At 40.6% G+C, this 24,248-nt stretch overlaps 2 protein-coding genes across 5 annotated transcripts in view; one reads left to right on the top strand and one right to left on the bottom strand.

Annotated features, from left to right (window-relative positions):
• DNAJC24 (DnaJ heat shock protein family (Hsp40) member C24) overlaps positions 1 to 19,310 on the top strand; it is an 83,678-nt gene extending 64,368 nt beyond the window's left edge. Inside the window, exons 4-6 of the mRNA XM_019551515.1 lie at positions 7,102 to 7,170; positions 9,415 to 10,290; positions 19,299 to 19,310. Coding sequence (XP_019407060.1) covers positions 7,102 to 7,170; positions 9,415 to 9,539 — 194 coding nt within the window. The 3' untranslated portion in view covers positions 9,540 to 10,290; positions 19,299 to 19,310. The remainder of the gene's footprint in view (positions 1 to 7,101; positions 7,171 to 9,414; positions 10,291 to 19,298) is intronic.
• Positions 10,380 to 24,248, bottom strand: part of IMMP1L (inner mitochondrial membrane peptidase subunit 1) — a 60,638-nt gene continuing 46,769 nt past the window's right edge. For 3 of the 4 annotated variants that reach the window (XM_019551512.1, XM_019551511.1, XM_019551513.1), the window contains exons 5-6: positions 16,774 to 16,884; positions 10,380 to 10,646 (exon numbers count right to left, since the gene is read on the bottom strand). In XM_019551512.1, the coding sequence (XP_019407057.1) occupies positions 10,578 to 10,646; positions 16,774 to 16,884 (180 nt within the window). In that variant the 3' untranslated portion in view covers positions 10,380 to 10,577. Of the gene's footprint in view, positions 10,647 to 10,666; positions 10,848 to 16,773; positions 16,885 to 24,248 lie in introns of those variants that run through there. The other variant, XM_019551514.1, reaches the window with a different exon arrangement.

Raw genomic sequence — 24,248 nt, 5'->3', positions numbered from 1 at the left:
GCACGGTGCAGCGGAGGCTGTGGAGAGTGGTTCAGGAAGCGGCAGGGGCCACAGGGATAGGCACAGGAAGCAGTAGGGAAGTTGAGAGGAATGACGGGGGTTGCAGGAAGTGGTGCAGGGTGTGACGGCGGCTGCGGCAAGTGGTATGATGATCGGCATGGGGATAGGTGTGGGGTGGGGAGTGGGAAGTGATGGGGGCCACAGGGAGCATCATAGGAAGTGGCAGGGGCCATGGAGAGTGGCACGAGAAGTGGCAGGGGCTGCAGGGTGGTGGAGGGGGTGGGCAGTTCTGGAGCCAGCCCAGTTCCTGCAGCCTCGTCCTGGCCAGAGGGGTGGCGAGGATGAGCAGGCGGCTGCTTTGAGCTGGGGGCATCAGGTCCAGGCAGAGTTTGGGCCAGGGTTGTGGGCTCTGGGCCCATTGCAGGGTAAAATCCATGCTGTCTCCTTTCCTGCAGAACCCCAGAGTCCAGGCATTGTCAGCAGGTGCCAGTCGTAGTGAAGGGAGAGCGGCAGCCGAGGCCCCCAGCTGGGGGAAGGCCTTTCCAGGGGGTGAAAATGGCTGTGGAGCCAGAGCCCATGGCAGCTGTGGTGCAGCCTCAGGGGAAACTGGAGGGGCAGGAGGCAGGAGCTGAGGGAGCAGGACAGGTCTCTCATGTGGCCCCGGGCTGGGACCAATGCAGGGTCCTGGACATAGTCGACTCCACAGGAAGTCAAGCAGTGGCTGCCAATCCTCCCACCTGGCCCGGCACAAATGCATCCACTCTGGGAAGCATCCATAATTCTGCCAGCAGAGCAGGAAGGGCTTGGGGATGTCTGTCTGCTCAGCAGGAGGCTGCTTGTCTGAATGAAGCCACTGGTGGGTCCCAGTGGCTGCATTCAGGTAAGCAGCCTCCTACTGGAGGAGTGCAGAAAGACTTCACCCAACCTGCAGCCCTTGGAGGACACTGCAGAACCCAACAGAGCCAGAGGCTGGCCCCAAAGTTTGATCCGGGGAGAGGCTAAGAGGAAACACCTTAGGAAAAGGCCAGCCCAGACGTGGGGGGAACCTGTGAGGAGATGATCTTTGTAGCAGCCTTGGTGCCTGTGCCTTTCCCGTTGTGACGGGTTTCGTGGCCACAGAGTCAGCAGTGATGCCCTCTAGTGGCCCTGCAGCTCCTGCCTGGCTCATACTCTAATATACAGTAGGACTGTATTTTGAGCTGTTATGCAGTTACCTCTAGATACTTCATAAACACATAAATCAGTACAATATTTTTAAATGAAATTAAAATGTTATAGTAGATTTTTTTTTTTTTTTTTTGGTAAATGATTTGGGTTTTTTTTTCCAGTTTCAAGATTGTAGCATCCTCCCTCCCAAAAGGAGTGTTGGGGGAGGGAGCAAGAGGAGGGACTTCCAGCAGCAAAGGTCAGGGGTTGGGGGCAGGACTTCTGGTCCCAATATGGTGGCTGGGGGTGGGGCAACTGTCAGGCGGCAGGGCTGCCCTTGTGGCCCTCAACAGCTCACCAAAGCTCAGTAAGTGGCCCTCTGCCGAAAATAATTGCCCGCCTGTGTCTTAGGGGAAAGTACAGAGGGAAGCGTTTGTACCATTGTCTGGTATTGTACCTATTCTGTACAATGGAGAACGATTTGTGCCGCATTGGTTGCAATACAGCACCACTTAAACAGCACTAATGGCTCATTCTTGCCAGGCAGTAACTACTGTGGCTACAGTCCAGCAAAGTTTAACTTGGGATGTTTGAAGTTGGTGGAATCATTCATACGCTGAATATGTGTAAGTGTAATTCAAAATACTTGGCAGGATTGAATCCCACATTTAATCAAGCAGTTTTATAGTTAGTTACAGTTAGTCCTTTTATCACAATTCAAATACATTTTTTCAGTTTCAAATAGCTTATAAAAATTTTTAAAAGGGTAACTTTTAACAAATTAAATTTACTGAAAATATCTGTTGGGATTTCTAGAGGGACCTAAATTCCAGCCACTAGAGCTTTATGAATGAGGATTCAGGTGGCAAACAGAAGGTCTAACTGAATACATACTTAACAAATGAAAAACACGTTTGCTAAGTATTAAAGCAGGGAAAGAGACTAGATGTTATATGCCATACAAGCAAATAAAACTATGAAATGTGATTTTGTGTATTAAAAAACTCTAATAAATAGATTTTTTAATACAAATTTCAGTTGATTACTTTTGATTTAAGAACAGTTCTCAACTCAGACCTTTCCTTTTTAGCTTAAGCTGAAACTGGCATTTTTATGTGGTTTGTAACAATTCCTAACTAATTTTAAATTATGTAAAAAAAAAAAAAAAAAAAGTTTAATTGTAAAAAAATTTCTAGTGGTACTAAAATTTTGAAAAGTTTTCTAATATTCTTTTTAATTTTATCGCCTCATGATGATACCAAGTACATATTTCCGGCTGTGTTTGGTTTGGCAGTGTATAAATTGGATAATTTTTCTTCATAATTAAATTGTAGCTATAAAAAAACCATCAACACTGCTAAGAATATTTGACTAATTAGAAGGTGAGAAATATTTCAATATTACATATTTTTACTACTTTGCAAGTTATTTAAAAGTTTCCATTTTCATCAAGCTTCCAGAAGAACCAAGAAATATTTATTGTATCCCCCAAGTGAAGCTTGAATACCTTTTCTCCTTTACAATTTTTGAATGACCCAGCAAGGGCTCTAGTAAAGCTTTACTGAACCAAGCTGCTAATAGTTATTTAATGTTGTTCTTCAGCCTGAAAGAATCTCTGTAGATTTTCCTTTTAATCTCTTTGAACTGCAGGCTCATAAACCTCTCTGATGAGCCCTGCCAGTGTTTTTCTCAGATCCTACAGTTGAGACAATGGAGCTGCAGAATCCTTTCACCTCTTGTTGTCAGACAAATCCAATAGAATGCAAGGTCACAGGGCCTGTACTTCTAAAGATTTAAAGATGTGTTTTCCAGGTTATTATAGAAAAATCAGATATCATCATAATTTCCATCTATGTTCAGGAGTGTAAAATTCAATTTTAGGAGCTGAACACATACACATTAAAATGCATATGGATATTACATGTATTTTTATTAATATAAAAAATAGACCTAAGCATTAGTATGAATATCAGTGCTGAATAACCTTTTATATCTCAAGACTATAAGAAACCTGAATTAGTTTCACATCAAAATAATCAGCAGCTAGGCAAGACTGTAAGATACATGCTAACATTGTTAAAACAATGTGAAATAATATAAATTGCAGACTCGCAAATATATTCCTTAAGTTTAAATCAGGCTTCAGTTTCTTTAATTAAATACCTGTCCAAGCCAATGATCAATTTGTATTGGCTTAAGTCATGTTAGATTGGATTTCATGTTGAATAAAGTTAGAAACAAGTCAGATGTATTCAGTTTTGAAAAATAAATGTCTTCTGATTGAAGCAGACAAACAAATAACAGCACCATACAGTGATTGACAGTGAAAACACTGGACTGAATGCTATGTTTGGAGGCTTACTCAGGGAAGAGGACAATCTAATTTAAAATTAACTTTTTTTTGAAAATAACCTAATTATCAAATTGCTGTTGGGCATAATTCCAGATGAAATCTCAGATTAGCTGTGATTTGGTTGCAGTGATACATGGTCACATTTTGGAATTGCATGGAAGATGAATTTGGCTTCTTGAGGATTTTGTAATTGCAGTAGTGGAGAAGGAAATCAGAGCTGAAATCCTAAGCATCAGACCCCATCCTATGTGTCACATGGAGTATGAGAGATGGTGGCCTTATTTTTCAGCCACTCCTCTCATTTACAGAGTAATATAATTATTGCAGGAAGCAGGGTGGGGATTCAGAGAGTCTCCCTTCTGTCACCACTCCTCTTGTGTTTGCTTCCAGTGTGTGCTGAAATTGACTGCATAGTAACCTCTCCCCTTTCACTCTCAAGCAAACATCCTCCTCTAACCTACATCCCTTTTTATGGGACACTGGCTCTGGCATAAATGCTGCTTTGTAAAATCTGTGCCTGGAAACAGACATCTTTGGAGCATGATCAGTTGTGTTGCAATATGTCATCTTTGGAACATGAGCACGCTTCAGGGACATCTACAGCCATCCCTGGTTGCCGTGCCCCAAGTTGGTGCAAGTATGCAAGCAAGGAAAAGTTGGGTTTCCCCCCTCCATATTTGCAGGTGTGCAGGAAAAACCCTCTGCAAGAAATTTCCTTCCACTTGCCTGCAAATATGGAGGGGAAACCTGAGTTCCTCCCTCTGCACTTGCAGGCACACTTGAGAAAATCCCTCTGCAAGGGATTTTCCCACATGGGTCTGCAAATGTGGAGGTGGTGGGGGATGGGTAGGAACTTGCACAGGGGTCCCTCCTGTGCAAGCACATAGGAAAATCCCGCTGCATGGGTTGCGTGCCCCAAAGCCCCAACTGTCCCTGCTTACCCAGGCACAACTCCTGGACAGACGTGTCTGGACAAGTGGGAAAGTGATGCAGGTACTCTGCCCCTCAAGCCCATGGAGCTACTGCCCAGGGAGGCTGGAGAGCCCAGGCAGCTTCACTCAGCCTGAGCTCTTCTGCTGTAAGTAAACAGACATGGTCTGCGCCCAATTTAATGCTGCCTTCTGTCGCGGCCACAAATTTGAACATTTGTGGCTGCAGAGAGGATGGATCTCTGTTTGCTTTCACTTCGTACTGCCATAACAATTTTTATGGAGACACAAAGGTGACTTTTGTTTCCCCTCTGTGACTGGTGGCCTCTTTTTTAAGTTTTATTTCCGTATACAAGTGAAGTAGAGAAATGGTGGGACCTCCTAGTGTGGTCACCCTTTTTCCCACTCCATGTTTTCAACACTGAACAAAAGGTGCTGGAGTACAGTCCTCTGTAACTTCTTTAAAACCTTTGAAAAAGGAGGTGTTCACATCTTTCACCTTGTTCTTTCTCCTGTCCTTTGAAGAGAAGAGGTCCTATATTCTCCCTGCCTCATTAAAAAGGAGAAACAGTAATTATGTAGGTATTGAAATACATACAAATAGCATTACAGTATACTTGAGCTAGATTAAGAGCACTGAACTTTTCTTTGATTTAGGCACTATCTTAGCCATATTAAGTACTATTTTGAGGAGGTGGTAGAAAACTAAAGAATATTCAGTCCCACTCCAAATGACTAATTTCTGATTGAAAAGCACCATTACAGCTCATGTTTAGCAAGATCAGAGCAAAACCAGCAATAAGAAATATTGGTTAATAGCTGTATCCTCCATTTTGCCTCTCGGTCTCTTTTTTCTTCTTCTGACAGCAGCAAATTTGGATATCAGTGGATTAATTTTGTTTTAATCCTTACTTCTTTAATGTACTGTAGGTGTTCAGCATACGTTAGATCATGGAGGTTTTATTGATCCTGTCATCTATAACTTGTCTGATATGTTTTAATTGCCTTCTTTATAACTAATTGAGATGTGATTCATTCCCAGGGAATCTATACTGTAAGATTTCAGATAAACATAGAATCATAATTTAGTTGTCTAAAACACCCAGGCAATTCTATAAGTCACTCTTAATATTATTGCTAATTAGGTTTTATCATTGTGTAAGAGAGCTGATATATCACCGTTTCCTTTTATTATTGATATTTTACTATTGACAAATGATATTCATAGCTAACTCCTGGGATACACATGTGAAACTAATACCATGATCAGTCCTTGAAAGAAAAACCCCACAAATCACGCAGTTTTTGTTCAAAGATGCATCTAGCTGACAAAGCTTAGAGAAAGTTCTGATTAGTGACTGTCATAGCCAGACTTAGATAGCTGCTTCGTGCTGTCTTGCCACAGTACTCCTCTGCTGTCAAGTTAGGACTTGACATTGTGAATCACTTGTTCTACACAGTTAATATTTGAAATTGATTTATATAATATTGTTGTTTTATTCTAAAAAACACACAGTATTTAACTTATAAAGTGCTAAAGAAGGCAATAGCTGCCAAAGCCAAGGCATGTCTTATCCTTGTGCAAAAATATAACTTTTGGGTACCTAAGGACCTATAAAGTGAAAAGTGTAAGCGTCTCCAAGGATAGGCAGCAGCTCACAGGTGGAATTTGAAGGTTATAATTTTGGATTTAGGTACTAGAATTCTGCCTGAGTCCTGTTATGGATCTGGATCTGTGTTGCTTGACCAGTAGCCCTATACCAGGTGAAACCTACGCTGTCAGTTCTTAAGGCTTTTTGTAATTAGTGGGCACATCTACATGAGATACTGCTGCACAGTAGGTTAGTCTTTTCTTTCAAGGATGGATTAGTAGATTAAACTGCTGCGCTGTAAAGCATCACCATCTACATGTGCGCAACATTTACTTAGTAGTAGTTTAGTCCTGGTCAGCCCAGACAGCAGGAGGTTGAGGAACTGTCCCCTCCTCGGGCAGCTGTTTCTCAGCCCTGTGCTCTGGGGCTGGGAAACAGCTGCTAGGGGAGGGAATGATTTCCCAGCCCTTTGTCTTGATTGCCAATTGGGGCACACGTCTGTGAGGCAGATGCCTCAGAGGTTGGACAGGATCCCCTGGAGCCCAGGCCTGACTCTAGTGTTCCCTTCCAGGCCCAAAGTGGCACTTGGGGAAGCCTGGAGCTCCCCCTAGCTGCTATAAGGGAGCAGGGGAAGGCAGGAGTAGTCCTGCAATAAACGACTCCCATTGGGAGCAAATTTGCTTCTGAAGGGCACATGCATAGACATGCTCCCAGGGAAATCTTACAGTGAATTGATAGCACATGTACATGCACCCAGCATGTCTCAAATACAAGTATGCCAACTAGTAAGGTACAAAAGCTAATAATTCTTCCAGTATGATGCATGAAATTATGTTGTCTCTTTTGCATCAGGCTGCAAGGAAACTCCCATATAGAGACTTGCTCTCAGGCCAGTTAAGTTGTAAAAACAGTAAGATTGTGCCATGAGATGCAAAAGCCTGAGCAAGTCACTGTAAAGCTATTAAAAAAAGACTGTGTTCACAGGTGGGACTTCCTTACAGTGAGTAGATGTGGCTAGACAAGGAAATACTAATTTATCTTCATCAATCCTAACAGAACATCTGTCACTGTTTCCTTATAGAAGATGATCTCACACAGGAGTGGCCACTGGATGCTCAAATATATCTTGAAGACATGTCCTGGAATAATGGTACGTTTCAGTTTTTTATATTGGAAATAAAGCAGTCTTGTATAGAGCTGTTATGGCTGCTTGCTTAGTCTTTGAGTCCTCTTACCTTTCGCAATGTCTGTGATAATTGGAAGAGTTCACTCACACTTTTATATGCTATTTGACATCTTATTGTTTTGTGTAAATTTCTTGGGGTGTTAACTTTCTCTTTAAAATTCTTCTTACCTGCCAGGGTTTTTTCTTTCTTTTTTTTCTTTGGTTTTGTTATGTTGCTTTTCTTATGAGTTTAACTTTTGTGTTTATGGCTATTAATATGGCTGCAGTACTCTCCATTGTGGCCTGCTATTTTTCTGTTTTTCCCTATCAGACCCCTTCACTCCTGTCTTCAATATCAGGTGACAGTGATTCCTGTTTTGCTGTTCCTGAGTTGGAATTGCCAATTGCCTTTCTGCAGAATTTGGCACTGCACTTCTTTGAGCCCTCTCATTTTTGGCTTTCTGACAAAAGTTTGCATGGCTACTATGCAGCATCTGAGTTGTCATCTACTATTACATTTGATTCTCTAGACTCTTTTCTCCTTGTTTGGTGGAGAAGTAGCGTCTCCCTACAAGGAGCAAGTCCCTCCTGGGTCCCCGGCTTTTGCTGCGACTATTCTTGCACATAACTTTTTCCATTTTGACCAAATGTCACTTTTCTCTTGCCCATTATCTTAAAACCAGTTAGTTGATAAAAACACCCCGAGTTATTTAAAAAAAATCTTGAAAAGAAAAATGCTTCCTCCTTTTCTTTGCTTATTGCTGCCTTACTGTCTTCCTAACTTACTACTTTAACTGAACCACAAATTGTTCTGTTATTACTGTGGCCAATTTTTTAATTAATGGAAAACTGCACTAAACATGCTATTTGACTTCCTAAGAGTTAAGGAACTCACATGGGGGAGGGAAACATTCCTTGATTGTGGACTCTTCGCCTAGAACTAGTTCTGTTTTTTCCTCAAAGAATTAAAGTAGAGCCCCTGGCAGATGTCATACTTAAAATCTGATTAACCAGTTACTCACATCTTAAGTAATAACCTGGCCACACATTAATGTAACTAATGGCACAATAAAACAAGGAGTAAGTCACAAAGTTATTACACAAAAATGTGTAATAACTTTGTGGCTGGTTCCCATCATGCTTAAATTGCACATGGGGCCAGGCATCAGCTGACTGGGGCTCCTGGCCTTAAGACCCTGATCAGCTGACTGCCACTCCCAGCTTCTGAGATGCATGGAAATGGAGGGTTGTACTATACCCCCATGGCTGAAAGCTGCAGTCAGCTGCTACTTGCTGGTACAGGGGAAGCCCAGGATCATGATCCTGGACTCCCTTGTACTGACAACATTGTGCAATTGGGATCTGATCCCCAATCCTATCTCTTGCCATGCATGTGTAACATGGCAGGAGACACGATTTTGGGGATCACATATAAAATCCCATCATACTTTTAAATGAGTATCTGCCAGCAGCCTAAAATACATAAAAAAGGATGGGAGAATAGACCAAAACCCTTGAAGACTCCCCCTCTCCAAGCAGAGCACCCTAATCATGAGGCTCATTAGATCATACCTTCTCTTGTGCCCTCTCTTCCTAAACCCATGACTCTCATATTCCTTCCTGCATAATGGCACATCTTTAGCAGGCTACGTGGAGTGCCAAACCTAAAGACTGGTGGTTAGAACACCTTCCTAGGAACTTGGAGACTAGCATTTGAAACCCCTACGGCCAAGGAAAGCACCTGAACCAAGATACCATACTTTCCAGCCAAATGCTCTGACTGTGAAGTTATTACATACGTCATGGGTTGTTATATATGGGTAGGCTTTTCATTCAGCAATTTTTTTTGTAAAAATAAAGCAAATACTACTACATTTTGTGAGAAGTCTGGTGTTATCTTGGAGCTGGATACCTAATGGATTGGGCTAGTTAGGGTCATAAGCATTATCCCACCTCACTTTTAGATCCTAATAGGGCTTAAGCAAGAGCCAGGTGCTTAGTTGCAAAGGGTAGAACAGTTCTGGGCACGCACCGGAAACAGAACTAGATGCTTACACATTTTTAGATCAAAGAGGCACCTACTAATTTTTAAATATCTCCAGAGTTAGGTGGCCTGATGGGTGAGACGGAAGGGTTTGGAAAGCAGTTTAAGTGACTTTAGCTGCCTAAGATGCTTTCTCAATTTGACTTAAGGTTTTGTTTATTTGTGTTTCATTTTTGTCTCAACAGATGAACAATGTTATACTTTCTTATGTCGGTGTGGTGGGAAATACACTATCTCCAAGAATGAAACTGAAGAGGTTTCCCTGGTTTGCTGTGACACATGTTCACTAATAATAGAGATCCTTCGCTGAATAAGCAACTGCTTCACTCAAGCACAATGAAAATGAGTTTCATCCAGCCAAATATTCCTTGACACATTTATTATTCTGTCCACTGAAAAGGTGTGCCCTGTAAGTACCAGCTTAGTCTCAGATCCAAGAAACCCTTTTTTTAAAGTTATGAGCAAGAGCTATTAATGCTTCTAGTAAATAATAATAATAAAATCCTTTTCTACTCTTAATCTAACATGAACTATCAAGTGTGGGAAAATGGTGCTAGTTTTCATTGATTTGAAAACCTTATTTACTTACCACAACCACGAGTGCTCTTAACTTTTAATTAACTAAGGTTCCATCTTCTAATCTAGATGACGTGCTTTCCTCAACTAACAAATGAGGAGCATTTCCTCTCAACCTGAGACCGTATGAACTGCAGCTGGGGCACTACCATCAAAGACGTTAAATCCCATGTAATAGCCCAGAAAAAACAAGTTACTCTGCAATCAATTAACATGAGATGTGATCTTCTGAAACAAAACTATTAGAATCCGAATATGTCTAAAGGTAGAATTCTCAGAAAGCAACATGCAATGTGCTAATAACCATAAGTCACTATATACTGGTGCCCTGTAAGATTGTTTAATTATTGAAGTCTTTCATAAATTGCATATTGTATGTCCAACCACCTGCTAGTTAGTGTTGCTAGTGGTTCTGCTTCAAGGATTTACATGGTGATAAGTAACATGTCAATCAATGTTTTGTTCTAAAGTCACTTAAACTTTAAGTTTTAACATTTCCAATTGTTTTATGAATGGAACCTTTAAGATCCACATTTTTCTCTTTTGTATGTATATGAGGACTCACAATGAATGGTCAGCTGAATAAGAAAAGCATTTATTTCTATTGGTGACTCCAGTGCACTTCTTTGTACACTTTAATAAAATGGGAGTAAGGTCAGAAAAACTTGGATATCATTCATTCTCACACAATGTTTTTATATTTATTGTAAATATAAAGTTTATTTGAATTTGTGGAAAAAGTTAGTTAGTTAGCAGAATTCACATAGCTGTCTTAATCATCAACAAATCTATGGCCATTGGGGCTAGCACGTAGAAATCCAAAATCATTCAGAGGCCATATCTGTAAAATAAAATGTTAAAAATTAAATAAAACATTACAGCTCTTTAATTTCAGTGTTTCTATACTGTCATTTTTGTTGCAAGTGCTTTACATATATTACATCAACTTTTAATTATATGATTATAAGGGGATTTTACAAGGATGAGTAGATTTACTTACCTGTGAATTTTCTTTACTTCCTTTTATGTCTGAATGCATCTACTGGGAGGCTCAGTGAGGTAGAACAAAATTTGACAGTAGGACTGCCCTCCTTGGGGAGTCCCAAAATTAAAAAGTTTCCAAAGCTGGAAAATACTGGTAGAATATGAAGTCACCTAACTTCACCAGGTAAACCTTGCAAAAGAGCCTTAGGAAGCAGAAAGTATTCCTTTAAAAAACATTTTTTTTTTCTGGAGAGTCAACAACTCTAGTTCTGAGACAAACTAATTACACACCTCCAGATTACTGCTAGGCTTTCCCCACAAAACTCCATTTGAAGACAATTTTGCAAATTCTTCATGAAAATATATACTGATACCCATACAACTGCTTGACAGATTGCTTCACTTGACCTTAGCCAAAAGGCCAAGGAGCACAAAAAACTTTCTTCCCTGCAGAAAAGCTGAGCCCCACAGGGAATGGATTGTACAGTTAACCAGTGAATTCATTCCAGATGTATTGCTGAAACTTACAGATCGTTCCTCTATCTTGCAAACTGATGAACTAGAGGCCTTCTTCCCTTTTAACTGAAGAATATAAAATCTGCATGTCAATAAAGTTCTGTGTGCTTGAGGTAGATTAAGTGCTCTATTGACATTCTTTTTATGTGTAGTCTTCTTAAAACATTTAGAATTAGCCACTTCCTGCATCCTGTGGAAAACTATTTATTAAATAAAAGATAGGTCCATCTACAGAATCGCACTGTCCTTAGAAAAAATATATTATCCTCCTGTTTGAAGTGACTGCTGCTAAGATGCTTCTTGGGAGACAAAGCAGGGTGAAACAGAGTGTTGTGGATCAAATCATTGCTCTGCTAAGACTCCTAACAGCAAATTCAAGTTTCCAGAAGAGAAGCTTCCATATCACAAGAGGGATGGTAAGTGTAGCTCTGCTAATGATTCTTTTAAATGGTCATTTGAAATCTTTATGGTTCAAAATGTTCTCTGTGGCTGCAACCTCTCTTAGCAGTGTATTAAGCTTGGGATCTTTAGCCAGCTCATCCAAATTCTTCAGACATCTATTATCTTTGCTGTCTTGATATTCATAGTATCAGTACTGGTGTTTGCGTCCAAATGAGAGAATTCACTTTTGAGTTTTGTCTTTCTGGTAGAGGGTTTTAACAATGCCAAAGCTTAGTTGTGTGTGCCTCCCCATCCATCATTAAGCTGATGAGAGGTTCAACAGAAATTTCTGTTGAAATGTCAAATCTATTGCTCGAGGAAAAAAGTGACTGACTTTCGAACAGTAATTCTCCACTGCTGATATGCAATTTCTGGCTGGTCTTAGAAAAGGAATTTCAGGAGCACTATTATATGAAATCTAGCTATTACGTTAAATGTCCATGCATATAAGTGGAATCAGAACTCCTGGTAGAGGCAATATGTTTTATTAGACCAACCAGATTTTTAAAACAAAAAAAAAATCTTTAATTGCAAGCTTTTGGGCACAAGCACCCTTCTTCAAGCATAGGAGAAAAGATTGTAAATGTTCTCCCAGGTAGAACTGAAATTTCATATTTCATAGGAGAGTTATGCACATATGTAGCATTCAAAGGAATTTCCAGGATTTTTAGGGATGTCTGACCAGATGACACTTGAGCAGTTACATGAGTGAGGAAAGAGGTTTTCCTTGCAACAAATGCTATTATCTTCCTTGATATCTGTGATCTCATCTAAATGCAGAAGTCACTGACATGGTGATTGCTTTACATTCACCAGAAATCTAAGTTCCAGTCTTCTTTGTACCCTAAAGAGCTCTCTCTTTAAACAAAGACGTTATGAGATCCTCCTGTAAGTAGGGATAAATTGTAATTCCCACTTTTTGAGAATGATTAGTAAAAATACAAGAAGACTGGTGTGGCAATCACAACTCCAGACGAGAGAGACGAATAATGAAAATGTTTTTTGTTCTAATGAAAGTGTAGAAATGTTAATGCGTCTCTGGCACATTCACAGAGGCCTCCTTGTAAACTCAGTGAAGTCATGAAAGCCTGGGGTGATACAATAGATAATGATAGACTTTGGGGTTTCTGTTCAGACCTGTATAAACCTGGTGAACGTGTTGACAGACTTGCAATATAAGATGGCTATTATCCTCTTATTCTGTAGGACCACAAAGAATTTTGAATAAGCTCCACAAAATATCTTGCTATTGGCACAAGGCAAGACCTGAGAAGGTGTTTGTATGCTTCTGTTTTTTTGGTGTGTCTGTCTGTTGGTCTAGCATGATTTGTTAACAACGAATTGGAAGGGACCGGCTGGCTTATTGAGTCCAGTCCTCTGCTATACAGGAATTATGTAGTGGATGTTTTGTCCACAGCAGGATCTGTTTCAGCTCTTTCTGCAGATTACAGCCACAAGCCACCTTCTAACCCTCATGACAGCCTGAACATTTTTATAACAAGAAACCAGAATTTCAAAAGTAGCATTGCAAAGGAGAAGAGGAGGACAAGGATGCCTATCCTGCCTCAAGCTCTGAAGTGGCAGGACATTTCTTAGATAAAATATTCCTACATAATCTTAGGAAATGAGCCACGTTGTCGGACTACTAATAAAAAAAAAAAAAAAAAAAAAAAAGCCCATTTTGCTTTGAGTTCAATGACAACCTTGTAGAACAATCAAAAGTCTCAGTATAAAAGAAGTGAGACACTGAGTTAGGTAGATGGTTCAAGAAACTTCCAAGAGAACCCTATTTGGAGTTTCTTAATCTTTTGCAACAGGCCCTTTTTCTCCCTCTTCCAGATACCTATCCATAGGAAGCTGAGAGATATGCTAACTAAAAAAGCCCCCAAAAGTTAAAGATGCATAATGAAGGTAAAGATGCATCTTGGATCAGTATGACTGAAGAGACTTGGTGTTTCTGTAGACTCCTTTACAGCTGGCTATTCTGCTCTTCATGCTGTTGAATGGGCATTAGAGGAAGTTGAGAAGCAAAATCCATACCCATATGGCCATGCCATAATTGACAGTGGGTAACAGCTCTGTTCCATCTGCAATCCACCTGCTCACAACAAGTCTGAAGCAAACCTGCCTCTGAAACCCTTGACCAATTGTGCTAATTTAGTTTTAAAGTAATCCTAGGAGCCTCCATTTAGTCTAGTTCATATTTTTTTTTTTATAGTCCTATCCTGAAATGAGCAGTTATAAAGAGGAGATCTGTATTCTGCAGAGGACTTGGGTTCTCTACTGAAGGGTAGTCCTGGCCTCAGGCTAGCAGTCAGTCTTTGCTCCGCCTCTAACAAAAAGGGATAGTAGGAAAATCCAAGCTATAGCATATGACACATGGAGGATTTCAGAATAAGTACTTTAAAAAAAAAATCATGATTTCTCAAGAAAACTTGCTTAATTTCATTCATATTGAGAAGCTGAAAAAGTTCTGACACCTCTATTTATTCTTTAAAAAAAGTGAACATAGTAAGGGTCATTGTAATTAACTGTTACTATTTCCTTCCAATGTATTACATTAATCTTAATTATTAGTAGGAACCCACTTACTTTGTGGTTTTATGGAAACTGAGAAATCAACAACAAAAACTTAATAAAACTAAAATGTTGGCTCCCCAGTGAGGGCAGCCTGCTATCTAAGATGGCAGCTATGCCCTTGTCCCCTTCCCCAATGTAGGAGTAAATTTAGTCGGGCTTCTGGCCTACTTGATTAGAAAAACAGAGACCAGAAGTGCTGATACTGCTTATTTCAGTTATATGTTTTGAGATAAGAAATCCTGCATGTCTTATTACCCTGTGCACAGATGTCCAATTAAGTAAACTTGTTTTAGTTTCTCCAAAGTCATATTTTTTTTTCCTCTCTATCTGTTGTAAGTATAAAAATGCTTGAAAACTTAGAGAGGAGGATTCCTTTGAAACAAACAAGTGGGTGATTCCCCTTGCTTATGAAATCCTCCCTGTGATCACAGTATAGCCCTAAATAAAGAAAAACTGCCTCTGTTGCTTCTGATTCAGCCACAACGCAAAGTCTGAGTTCTTCCACGCCAGGCCTCTTCACCAATCCATGCTAGGGGACGGGGCCACTAAAGATGTTTGTGAAATTGGCTCTGTGAAATTATTTCCAAAATTATATTGGTAGAACTCTTCCTATGCAAGGTATATACAGTAGGTTTTTTGCATTGTTACCAGGAGCTTAACTGTACATTAACGGGGATGCAGTTTGAAATCTATTTATGAAATACTGCAACTGGTCCATAAAAAACTATCAAAGAAAACTTGGTGAAGCTAGCTGCTTTACTTGAACAAATGTGGCTCCTTTATCTATGTACTGCAGTAGACCTGACCTTTCCTTTTATAAGGACTATTAAAAAGGTGTATAACTTGGTCAAAAGCAAAGTAACTTTCAGTGCTGTATAGAATAGTTGTAGTCTACTGTCTTTTGTCATAATATTCTGTAGTTAACGAGAGGATGGATGGTGACAATAGCAACGTGTTCTTATGAAGATTACTATCATAGATTATTGCTGCTATTGGTATTAAACATTTCAATACTTGCCCAAGCCATGTACATTGTTTTTGGAAATATAACATAAAGCTTACTTGTGTTGCATAGCATGTGTTTAGCTCTCATTAGTAAAACATTAATAATCATCACTTGGCAACAAGCCATTTTCAAGACTCAGAAATGTCCTATACTGACAGTGGCTGATGATTAGATTCTTTTAAAAAGTAATTTAATGGGCTCTCCACATACACCTAACATTTTAAGTGGTCGGTAGACTAGCTCTACTTTTATAAGGTTGAATGGAAACCAAGATCCAGCTTATCTTTGTGGCCATTTTTCAACAGCACAGAACCACAGTCTCTAAAACAATGGTCATTCTTTACTCTGGATATATGTGGTAAGACAAACATGCAGAGATGGAACAATGAGAACTTGCATATACACCAGGGAGAAACTGACAGCAAGTGTTTTAATAATCCATAAAGAACAGAGGTCAGACAAAGCTGAGGGGGGAAATGTTATTTCAGGTTTAGTAAGCAATTAGCAATCATGGTCAGTAGTTGCAAGGTTCTTTGAAAAGTTGTAAGTTGCCCTCCTGACAATTCTAACCTGCATAAATATATAGAAATGTGTTAAACCAGAATTAAGTCTTTTCTGAGTACATATGCCAGTTTTGCTCATAGGCATTTAGGTGATAGATTTGTAATGTGTAAAGAATAGTAGTAAGCAACTACTTTTATTTTGTCCATAAGATCATGTAAACAGTTTTCTGGTATGTATGCCTACATAATTCCATAAATTTATCTAAGTTTATTATTATGAACTCTTATGAAATGTAATTGATGCAAAATATGTTTTTAGAATTGTTAAACCCAGTAGGTTTACTGTATTTCCTTTATCTAACATTATAAATACCTTTTATTACATTTTGATGTCCAATGTAAGGACAAATAACTAGTGCTGTATATTTGCAAAACCAAAATTAAAGCTGCTTTAGAGATTTAGTTTAACTTTAGGCACTGTGATGGACCCATACATCCCTCATCATTGTTAAAGTCCTCAATTGTTTAGGTCTTGTAAGGCAACTTTCCCCCACCAGTCTTGGGTCTTTGCAGACATACAGAGCAACTAACTGTATAATATTTGTGAAATGATTATTTTTCATCCTTTTTCAAAGAGGATTACAAAATACAGTTAGGGATAGGTTATATTTTCTACACATGATATCCTGAGACTGGTTTTAGATTGTATTTTCAAAATTGCTCACCTAGCTTTAATAGTACCGATCATATGAAACACAAATTTTTAAGTGCAACTATGAAACCATCCTCAATAAATAATGAATTATCCTCTTGCAGTTTCTTTGCACTTCCATTCTTATCTACTTCAGTGCGGCTGCAATCAATGTAGGCAGAATGGAGTTTGATTTCAAATTTTTAAAAGTTCTTTATACATCTCGTTTTAGATGCTATAGGTATACCTTAAAACAAATGCGTCCTCTTATCAGTCCATAAGGAATAGGTCCATAACGCCTGGAATCTGTAGAATTCCTGAGATTATCACCTTCTACCCATACATGTCCTTTTGGCACCTACAGTTGGACAAGATCAAAATAAAAGTTTAAACAATAAAGAGAATAATTTATTTAAAGGAAAGTGAAGAATTTTTCCTAAGATATATTTGATAAAACTTAACACACTTGTTTCATTGCCATTCAGTGAATTAATAATTTTACAGTTTCTGTTATAACTGTGCCAGATTTAAAAAAAAAAAAAAGTATTTTGAAGTATCTCTTCTATCACGTGCTCCCAAAACACTAGGTTGCAACTAAAAATCCAAAATGAATATGTAAGAGGTTAGACCAATGTGACAGGGTCATTAATTTAATAGACTTCAAAAGAGGTCATTAGGATGTTGACTGAAAATCTGCCCTCCTGTCGCAGTAACAGCATGAACAGGGCAGCCACACACTCATCAACATCCTGGGGCCAGCACCAAGGCTAGACCTGTTAGTAGGCTCATGATGAACTAAATGGTAATTGATTGTGACATCAATTACGAATAATCTCATCATTTTATCGGAGTGGGCTTGTCAAAGTTCTAATTAAGATCACAGTTCATTCTGTGTGCAGGAAGAATCCACAACACATTATACTGCAATAACAACCATCACAAAATAGCAAGTCTCTTTTTATAATTTGAAAATTAATGATGGTGACCTTATAAGATATGACAAAGACCTTTTATTGCTTATATGTTCTGTGCATTAACTATATACATTGGGATTAAGAAGAGGGCACCGGGTAATGTAGGGCCCCTGCTAGACTCAAATGGTAATCTTGTGGCTACGGCAGATGAGAAAGCCAAAATTTTTAACAAGTTCTTTGCCTCTGTTTTCTTGGACAGGGACCAGGATAGCTCTCCCACCACAGGTAGGGGCAATCCTGGGGATAGCACTGACAGGCCTTGGGTCTGCGCAGATGTAGTTAGGGATCTTCTGGAAGGGCTGGATGTTTTCAGATCTGCAGGCCCTGATGTCCTCCACCCATGGGTGTTGAGAGAGCTGGCAGGAGTCATTGCTGTGCCCTTGGCCCGGCTATACGAGCAATTGTGGTCCATGGGCCAGGTGCCTAGAGATTGGAAATTGGCTAATGTGGTCCCCATTTATAAGACAGGGAGAAAGGAGGACCCAGGAAACCATAGGCCCATAAGCCTCACATCAGTCTTGGGGAAAATCCTTGAAAAAATTATCAAGGATTACATCCGTGAGGGGCCAGCAGGGGAGATCATACTCAAGGGAAATCAACATGGGTTCATCAGAGGCAGGTCCTGCCTGACCAACCTGATGGCCTTTTATGACCACGTAACTAAATCCCTGGATGATGGTGTCACTGTGGATGTAGCCTTCTGGATTTTAAGGAGGCCTTTGGCACTGTGTCTCACCCCATTCTCATTAATAAACTGAGCGACTGTGGCATTGATGCCTACACAGTTGGATGAGTCAAAAATTGGCTGATGGGGCACACGCAGAGAGTGGTGGTGGACAGGTGTACTCGACCTGGCAGGATGTGAATAGTGGGGTCCCCCAGGGCTCAGTCCTGGGGCCTACACTGTTCAACATCTTCATCAGTGGCTTGGACAAGGGGGTGGAAAACATGTTGTCCAAGTATGCTGATGACACCAAGATGTGGGGAGAGGTAGGCATGCTCGAAGGGAGAGAGAGGCTGCAATTAGATTTAGACAGACTATAGAAGTGGACAGATGGGATGGGATTCAATGTAGGTAAATGGAGGGTGCTGCACCTGGGGAGAAGGAATCCACAGCATACATATAGGCAGGGGAGCTGCCCCCTTGCAAGCACAGAGGCAGAAAGGGATCTTGGAGTCATTATCAACTGCAAGATGAACATGAGCTGCCAATGCCAGACCGCAGCCGGCAAAGCCAACCGCACCTTGTCGTGCATCCAAGAAGCATCTCAAGCCGGTCCAGAGAGGTGATCCTCCCCCTCTGCATGACATTGGTCAGGCCACAGTTGGAGTACTGCGTCCAGTTCTGGGCACTGCACTTTAAAAAGGATGTGGCCTGCCTTGAGAGGGTTCAGAGGAGGGCCACCCACTTGGTTGGAGGGCAACAGGGCAGGCCCTATGAGGACAGGCTGAGGGACCTGAACTTGTTCAGCCTCAGCAAGCGGAGGCTGAGGGGGGATTTGGTGGCTGCCTACAAACTCGTTAGGGGAGATCAGCAGCAAATAGGAAGGGCCCTATTCCCCACAGCACCACCTGGGGTGGTGAGGAACAATGGCCAGAAGCTGCTGGAGAATATGTTCAGGTTAGAGATTAGGAGGCACTATTTCACTGTTAGGGTGGCTAGGATCTGGAACCAACTTCCTAGGGAAGTGGTCCCCACTCTTACCTTGGGTAAATTCAAAAAGAGATTGGACAAACACCTGTCTAGGGTCATGTGATCCCAGCGTGTGCTCCTACCAGTGGCAGGGGGTCAGACTAGATGATCCATTCAGATCCCTTCTGACCCCAAACTACTATGAAACTATATTACATGCCACAGGTTCAGGACCCAACTAACCCAGGGAAAAATTGAGAAATAGCAGCATAGCTGCATTATTAACCAAAATAAGAGAATTCAGAGCTGCATAGGTTTAAACAGCATAAAATAATTTATTCAATAGATATACCCTGCAATGACTAAGATTTGTGTTGTTAACATGAAATGGAATTGTTGAATGTTTCACAGCTTCATACAAGGATAAGCTTTTAAACATAAACCAACAAAATATTTCTTAAATATCATACTTGATAGTTCATATGTTTAAGAATCTAGGCTAGGTTCAATTTTACCAATACCAACCAATATTCTTCAATCTAACTGCTACACAGTAATTAAATATTCAACCATAAGCTGATAAAGGACATGTAAACTCCCCACACACCAGTATTTACTTGAAGTGGCCAACCATGTGAAACACTGCTACATCCCTGTGTGTATACAACTATAATTAGATAAATGAACATGTGTTCTTAATTTTAGTTTCATCTGCATAAATGTTAAATTTGTGAGATACAACAGAACGAAGATAAATACCTAGCTGGCAGAAAGTAAATGTATACAACAGAAAATGGGCATCTATATTACACTACTAAAAAGGTAGGGTCCAAACTTTACCTACCTGCATATAGCAAGCTCAAAAATAGCTAACCACATAGCATAATTCCACTACCTTGGATAGCTGCTCCAGCCAGAAACTGAATGGAAGCCAACAAATAGAGCAAGAGTAGTCTAGAGAACATCTAGGAAGCATGAAAGAGGAAGCAGCTCTACATTTAACTTTCATTAACATACACCTCAAATAAAGTCTCTTACCACTTTTTAAAAGAAAGTTATTATTATCAAATCTGCCTTGACTGAGATAAAAATTACCTTAACTAATTAAAACAATGTATAGATTCACCTGAGAAAAAAGCAAAAGACTACACTGAGATCCAAGGAAATTTGCCAGTAGGAGTGAACTCATCATCAAAACAGCTAAGACATCAAATTATTTCTGAAATAATCCTGACTGGTAGACTACATATAAGTGAATACATCAAAACTACACCCACTGGGAAATATGTAGCAATAACATTTCTGTCCATCTAAAACTTAAGTCAGTGAACTGTTTATATATAGTCAACTGCAGTTTCCAGCCAGTTAAAGGGGGAAAATGCTACCAAGCAGCTCCCCAAATAACTGCTCCTCTCCACGTAAATCTTTAGTAAAAGATGAAAGATTTATGCAACTTGAAGAGTACTAAATCAAGGTAGAAGTCAGAAAAGAACTGAATCAGATTTCTCTCTTGGGTCCAAATGATCTGTATACAACAGTGGGAGCCAACCTTTTCAGCAGGTGAGCAACAAATTAACCCTGCAGTTTCTGAGTGCCACTCCAACCCCCTTGATCTACTCAATCTGTTGCTTTGCTTTCTACTTCCTTCTTTGTGCCCCCTGTCTAATCCCCTGATCTGCTTCCTGCCCTGTGCTCCTTACCTGACCTACTACTCTCGTTTTCTTTCTCCTGCCCCATCTGCAACTGTGCTGCCTGTCCCCTCCCTGATCTGTTGCATGCCACACACGAGCTAAATATGCCACTTGTGGCACTCGTGCTGCAGGTTGGTGACCCCGGCGTAGAACATCCTGTGCAACATATGCAAAGGGAGTTTCGACGGGTTGAGACTTTAAAATGTGCAGACATGCTTCCTTCACATGTGATGCTACAATTTTGCTTTATATAATCCTCTGCAAAAACTCATGCCATTCCTATCCACAGTATTCACTGTATCCACATCTCTCTCTGATCCATAATTTACTTTCAGATCCAATGCTGCAATACTGCAGTGCAAATGGGTGAAATGACCTTCCTGGTGCAAAGTTTACTATACAACATCACCCAGAGCTACAAATGGCACATCAAACTACTGTCATTTGAAAGAAGTATCCCAACATCAAGAACAAAAAGTAACAGGCATGATTGGCTGTGGCCCCATGCAGCTATGAAAAGAAGCAAAAACCTTCATGAAACAAAAGAGCAAAGCCTTAATCATGCTGGGTCCTGAAATAGCCTCACTCCTCTACTGCAACACTGTTTGATCACCAAGACACCACCAGCCTCTATCCTTTGCCCTGTTTCACTGGTTACCATGCTTTTTAACTTTTCCTGACATATGGCCAGAGTAGACAGCCAAACCTTCATTAGCAATATAAAGAGTGAAATGAGGGCTTCAGCCACTTATAACAAAGATTTGCACACATATCCCTAATCCTTCACATACTTGTGTGTTCTTGAACAAAAATTATGCCATCTCTGGCCCATTTATTACCTATATAGTACTATAAATGCAATTCACTGGTTATAATAGTTTGCATACTAGGCATAATAAGTGCAATAAAGAGTATTCTTCCACAATGAGATACACAATTTGTGGTAACTTTTACAAATCCTTCCAGGAAACATGACAGGACCCTACATCTTTAAAACTGTCTTTAAGACTACTGTCAAAATGTATGACTCATCTACAGATAATACAGTATAATACCTTTGTATGGTGCCTGTCCATCATCTAAGGCACTTCACTACAACCTAGAATTAAAACAAGCAGTAAAAATCACATGAATTAGATGAAAATGTAAAGCCAAATACTGGTGACAGGCCATAATCATTCATTTAAAAAAAAAGAAAGAGAGAGAGAGAAAGAAAGGTGGATTATACTTTTTAGAAAATAAAGGCGAAAGCCCCAGACCTGTAAAGGTTTATACACGTACTTAGCATGGCACACTGAGCAATCCTGTTGATTTCAGTGGGTTTACTCACATGCTATAGATTATTTGCATTAATCTGGAAGGATCAGGACCTAACTGTCTCCTTCTTAAAAAAGGCAGAACATTCTAGTACTGTGTAACCCCTGTAGCAACAAGCTTGTGCTCATTCTAGTCTACAACATCAGTACTAAATGTGTAATAGCTCTTTGATCAAATAGGGCAAAAAATTTTTATCAAGTCTATAAAGCTTTGCATTCTCATAGCAGAACATTCAAAGTGCTCTATATACCAACTAACAGCTAGCACCAAAGACTAACTAATGAGAAAGGTATAGGAGTCACACCACTATTGTGTGCTAACTGCAGGTGGTGAATCTCAGGCTCTTAGCCATCTCTGACAAAATGAGTTACACATGCAGTAATCGAAAATATAAAGCCCAACATTCAACCTATGAAACCTATATTCATCATTATTACACAAAGCAAGTTTTTATTATAATAATGTTTTTTTAAAGAAGAAATTTGATTAGAACACAAGAGCACAGAGTATATCCAACTATCGAATATTTCCATTGATCGTATTTTAGATTGGCCACCAATAGGCATTCATTTTGAGCAGTAGAAAATTTCTGCTAGAAATGTTACTGGGCGAGAGAACAGTACAGACATTCAGCCTGCAACTGCCCCCACTCCTTGCACCTTCCTCAAATCTGGGTGATGCCAGATTGGGAAAAGCATGAGGAATAGTGGCTGCTCTGTGCCTCCTAATCCTGGGGGACTGGAGCAGTGGGGCAAAACCCCCTGCCTGCTCCTCACACCAGTGTGCCCCAGTGTAAGGAGGAGGTGGGAAACAAGCAGCAGCTGCTCCTTCCCTCCTCTCTCTGTCTACAGGAGGAGCAAGATCAGCTAGCCCTACCTTCCCTGACCACCACCCCACACCCTCTCCAGACCAGGGTGACTCCATTCTCTGGAAAGCACAGGAACTTTTCTCTGATGCTCAACTCTTCCCAGGACCAGGAGGAGGTGATCCGCAGCTAGTCTCCCCTTCTTCTCTAGACGAGGGTGACCCTGGTCCTGGAAGGTATAGGAAACATTTCCCTGCCACTCAACTCCTCCTGGTCCCAGCGAGGAGTCAGGGAAGTGTATAGGCATTCATTCTCCTAAGAGAAACCCAGGAGTGACTTCTACCTGGTTGGAGACAGGATATTTTCCTCCTGGGATGGCCATTTTTGTTCTGGGAGGAATTGGGTGAATGCCTGTACACTCGTGTTTTCCACTAGGACAGCTGCAATGAAACGTAATGACTGTATGTGGCCCTTTTCCATTTTAGCCCTGATCTACACTTCGAGTATTAAAGGCTATATGGATCCCGTGCATAAGTTTCAGCCAACAAAGATATACCATTATAGCTCTCGGAAGCAACAGATGTACCGGTATAATAGGCTTTACATTGGCAAAGCTTATTTCCGTAGCCAAACCAAAATAAACTATACTGCCATAAACATTTTTATGTTGCTATAACTGTGTCTACACTAGAATAAGGGTTGTCAATCTGAGTGGGCTGTCACTTAAAAATGGCAAAATAAGTGCAAACATGGCGTTAAAAGGCATACCAAGTTTGTAGTTTTACAAAACAAGAGTTTACAGATTTATTTATACACATTCATATAGTTTCAAAGTTGGTAGGGTCGGAAGGGACCTGAGCAGACCATCTAGTCCGACCCCCTGCCATGGCAGGAAAGAGTACTGGGGTCAAATGACCCCAGCAAGATGTGCATCTAACCTCCTCTTAAACACCCCCACGGTAGGAGCCTGCACCACTTCTCCTGGAAGCTGGTTCCAGACCATAGCTGCCCTGACCATGAAGTAGCGCCTCCTGATATCTAACCTAAACCTACCCTCTGCCAGCTTGTGACTTATTCCTCCTGGTCACTCCTGGCGGTGCTCAGGGGAACAGTGACTCCCCCAGTGCCTGCTGATCCCCCCTGACTAGTTTAAAACAGGCCACAAGATCCCCACTAAGCCTTCTCTTTTGGAGGCTGAACAGGTTCAGGTCCCACAGCCTTTCCTCATAGGGCCTGCCCTGCTGTCCCCTGATAATGCGAGTGGCCCTCCTCTGGACCCTCTCCATGCTGTCCACATCCCTC

The sequence above is a fragment of the Crocodylus porosus genome, unplaced genomic scaffold, assembly GCF_001723895.1.
Source record: "Crocodylus porosus isolate Cpor-Errol unplaced genomic scaffold, CroPor_comp1, whole genome shotgun sequence".
NCBI lineage: Eukaryota > Metazoa > Chordata > Crocodylia > Crocodylidae > Crocodylus > Crocodylus porosus.
Note: the sequence above shows the minus strand (reverse complement) of the source record. Positions and strands in the feature narration are given on the sequence as shown.